The following is a 4370-nucleotide window of genomic DNA, read 5'->3' on the forward strand; positions in this document are numbered from 1 at the left end:
AGAATTAGTTCCGAAATAGAAGTGCATGTCACAGTTTATTATCTTTATGAAACTTTGTAATCACACCGCTTTAACACGAAATTATTCAAATAGCCGACTATTTCCTTCGATTTCGATACAATTTGTGTTTGATAGATATTGAGATATTTCAACAATCTGAACTAAAGGCATATTGTAGCTTCCGAACTCGCTATTTCCAATCTATCCTTGTTGCACAAGCAAAATAGGTGAAGGGATCGAGGTAAAAATATGTTTTGCTAATTTCCTTTTGTTAGGAATTTCGGCTAAGATAATTATATTTGTGAAACTGAATGTAAATATTTGGCAAATAAGATACAATAGTTCTTATTTTCATATCACTCCTAAATTATGGTAAAATAACTCTGGGTTGGGCAACCAGAATAAGAAAAGTCAGATTTTAAAAATGCATCCATTGAAAAATTAACTTGTATTATAAACCCTCAGTGAACACAAATAAGGGCAAATGATCATTTCTTAATATTTTTAACAAAATCATTTCTTGATAAAGTCTGATTAACCACCTTTAAAATATACCTATTGGCTGTTTTGACAGTGACTAGATTTATCAATTTCGAAAGTATCGCTTATCAGTAGTTTGCATAATTATTGACGAAAGAAAATATTTTGAACGACCCTCTGTTATCATCTAAAACTGATAATACGTGTAAATATCGCCAACATTTAACAAACACTATGGCCATGTATATGACCTTATTTAAAATATTTGCGTTACTATTGCATCCTTATTGACATGTTGGACTACTGGATTAAAACATAAGGAGTCGTTACGCAAGAAACCTGGGTAATTTTAATTTAGATATTTATATATCAAGGGGTCAAGTGAAAGAGTTCTATATATATACATGTATATATTGCTGCTTTGTTATCACTTCTCGATGGCTGTATTCCTAAGTAAATACAAACATTCACTATTATTTTTTTGCTGATGAAAAAATAAGATATTTAAACTACATGAATGCTAGTATTAAAAGTCTTTAAAACACCGTTAACTGAAAGTATTAGAAATGTGTACAGTGGACGTGTGCCAGTATGTATAAAACGTGGCAGCTTTCTTTTTACATAGATTTTGTTATACATATTAACTATGTACTTTTGTAGAATGATGTTGCTCGTCAGTGGTGAACGTGGCTCTACGGACAACACCATTTCCCCTGTTCGACGGGAAGTTTGTGGTAGCCGGCGATGCGATGGCGCCGGAAATGACGGAGGGATTTCATTCAAAGCGTGTTATATTATTGGATTCTTATTTTGCTTGACAAAAATGAAACCGAAATCAAGAATTATTTTGACCTGGTTCTACACAGTTATCTGCGCATGCGTAACTGGAAGTCTTGTAGCACGGTACCACTATTTGAACAAATTGGCAGCATCTCCTACAGACATGAGAGAAATTGACATGGTTTCCACTACCTTTTGTGAATCAGTAACAGTAACGTCTTCATCACCAATAACTGTATACAAGTTCTATTCCGTACCGGAAATAGGGAACACTTATACAGACTTTTATCGTAGAGTTTCCACGAATTTAGAACGGGATGAATACCAATATTGGGGCTTTTATCTATTGAAAGGCTCAATAATCACAGCACGTGTTTGTGGTCGAGCTTATCTCTATAGAATTGTTGGAAAAGACAAGCTTAATCAATGGATTGGTGGATCTCACCGAGATAGTTCGGATGGCGGCCCAATACTGACAAATTATTGTGGTTCAGGAATATATCAACCTATCATAGTGAATGTAACGGCGACCAAGTCTGAACAGTATTACTTTCTCTTTCTCAATACAGTGCTTATAAATGGACAACGAACAAATGTTAAGGTTGATTTTGTTCTGCAACGGAAGTTCTACATGGGTCGAAATAACGTGTCTACAATAGTCTGCATGGAAAGTTCAAACTGCACTGTACCTCTCTCGGCACAGTCTTCGGAAACCGTCGTTTTCTACGTACCAGACCATGTAAGAACGGATGAAATTCAAGTGATAAGTAGATGTAAACCGCGTGTGTATATGTATATTCTAGTTTTCGGCATTCTGCCATTTCTTATAGGAACATTAATAACATGTGCTATTGTGAAATTTACTCGTAAACGTAACACAGAAACAGATAGACCCGGGCGAAGTATTTTTACTGTGTCTGATAATGAAGATGAGACACTTCAAGGATATATCAATGAAAACTTTCAGTTGCAACTTAGTCCTCCGAGTTATGCCGAGGTGCAGTCATTAAGCTCTCCAAGTTACTCCGAGGCACCTCCGAGTTATGACGAAGCCGTTAGCAACAACCAAGGAAAAGAAATGGTGGAAACAAGGTCAAACTGACTGTGCTTACTGTGCAACACAAGGTCAAACTGACTGTGACTTATTGTGTAACATATTTATTTGTTTGCTGTGATATTTGTCGTTGTCAATTTACTTTGTATTCATAAATGAAAGAAAAGTCATTTATTTTTTACACTGTGGAAATTGTGAAATGACTAATGCACTGTATTTGATGTTTCAAATGCTGTACTGTATGGAGGACCGAAGGACGGTCAGTATTACGTTGAAACAATTCATCCTTTCCTATATTTGTTTTGTATTTATTCAAATAGACTTCAAGCATTTACGTTTTTACAGGTTTTATGTACAGCAAAATCACGTGAAGTATCAGCGTATACTAGTATAGCCGTTTATGCTCCATCTGCAATACGAAGACAGCAATGTTTAAAAAGTCCTCTTTATAGGAAGACTTACGTAGTTTGTCTACTTTTGTTTCCTTTGTGATAAACAATTTTATCTTTGAAAACTTTATTTGTTCATGAGACCAAATATTATCATTCGTTATATCCGAGTCGCCCAATCTGACTAAAGTACATTTCCTATTACGCTACGCGTAGGATCTGAAGACCTGCTATTGATTGTCTCGTTCCGACGACCCTTCCGCTAGCTAATCAGAGCCTTATTTACAACATTTTGTAAATCTATATTTAGCCTGGGGTTTTCATATTTATAATGCTTATGACGACTACATCGCGACTACGCCCTCGTGTTTTGAGAGAAATCATATGTCATGGTACGGACTTTGTCTCGTAAAGTATCAGACAGCCGGTTAGCTCAGTCGCTAGGGCACTCGCCCTGTAAGCAGGTGGTCCTGGGTTCGAGCCCCGGACTGACTGCACATTTTTCTTACTCTTTGATATTCGACGCTATTTTGATTGTGCAGCCAAATGCTTGTTGAAACAAGTCGCCTGATTGGTTCAAATAAAAGTAGATTTGCAAAAACAAAAATAGCAATATTGGAAATCCAAAATATACAAAAGACGAAAGTGAATGGGCCATTCTCAGATCTTCGTTTAGAAGATCAAGTACTTTATAGTCCATTTTAATCGACCTGGCGGGGCGTGGTTTCGCGACGGTCCACTGCATTATTGTGCAGGATATATAGTATATTCGGTAACCTGATTTCTTATTCACTGGCCTCTACCTTACATTCGTAACATTGTAACCACTGTACCTCTACCTATTTTGCTCGATTTTTTTGTGATTTCCAATATTTGCATAAGCCAGAGTTTATATTAACCCCGCCCCGCCAGGTCAAATAAAACGCACTATAGTCAGATTGCGAGTCGCCTGGCCTAGTAGAAAAAAAAACATATGCAATGGAATATGACGTTGCAAATTATGTCATAAGCTAAACATAGATTATTATTTTTTTTATCAATATAGATTTTATCGATTAACGATAGAGGTGGTTTTGAAATCTCTCTTTAATGTAATTTTGAAGGAGAGAAATGTATTTTGTCGATATAAGATTTATCGATGAATTATAGAGATGGTTAACAAAATTTAGGAGGGAAATGCGCTTTGTCTAGTAAAAGATAGAGGTTGGGTTGAAAACTGACCTTCAGGTAATTTAGAAGGAGTGAAATATATTTTAACAATATAGAATTTATCGATAAATGATAGAGATGGTTTTGAAAAGTCTCCTTTACGTAATTATGTCTCCCGCATGAAGTGGGGGAGACATCGATTTAGTGCCGCCTGTCCGTCCGTCTGTCTGTCACAAAGTTTGTCTACTCTAACGGATAGATTTACACCAAACTTCACAGAAGTGATCATTGCCAAGCCTACTTGTTCTTGTCGTCGGTATTTTCGGATTCGATGATTTTCAGCGGAGTTATGGAACTTGATTAATCAAAGTTATGATGTTTCAGCCACTTTTCTTTTATTATTAGGTGGAATTTCGCCAAATCTTAATCACCGTGTACATCTAGTAAACCTCAACCTCCTCAAATAACAGACCACTTGCACAGGAATAACACAAGAATGCGCAAATAAATAGCGGAAT

The 4370-nt window shown here is 36.2% G+C and overlaps 1 protein-coding gene across 1 annotated transcript; it reads left to right on the forward strand.

Annotated features, from left to right (window-relative positions):
- Positions 1 to 666: 666 nt before the first annotated feature.
- On the forward strand, positions 667 to 2828 carry LOC123554825 (uncharacterized). Its single transcript, XM_045345180.2, has 2 exons — positions 667 to 823; positions 1141 to 2828. The coding sequence occupies exon 2, from the start codon at positions 1142 to 1144 to the stop codon at positions 2360 to 2362; it is 1221 nt and encodes a 406-aa protein (XP_045201115.2). The 5' UTR covers positions 667 to 823; position 1141; the 3' UTR covers positions 2363 to 2828.
- Positions 2829 to 4370: the final 1542 nt, after the last annotated feature.

The sequence above is a fragment of the Mercenaria mercenaria genome, chromosome 7 (assembly GCF_021730395.1).
Source record: "Mercenaria mercenaria strain notata chromosome 7, MADL_Memer_1, whole genome shotgun sequence".
Lineage (NCBI taxonomy): Eukaryota > Metazoa > Mollusca > Bivalvia > Venerida > Veneridae > Mercenaria > Mercenaria mercenaria.

What these genes read in the sequence shown, in the direction of transcription:
- LOC123554825 (XM_045345180.2), top strand. Translation starts at nt 1,142, where the DNA reads ATGATGTTGCTCGTCAGTGGTGAACGTGGCTCTACGGACAACACCATT.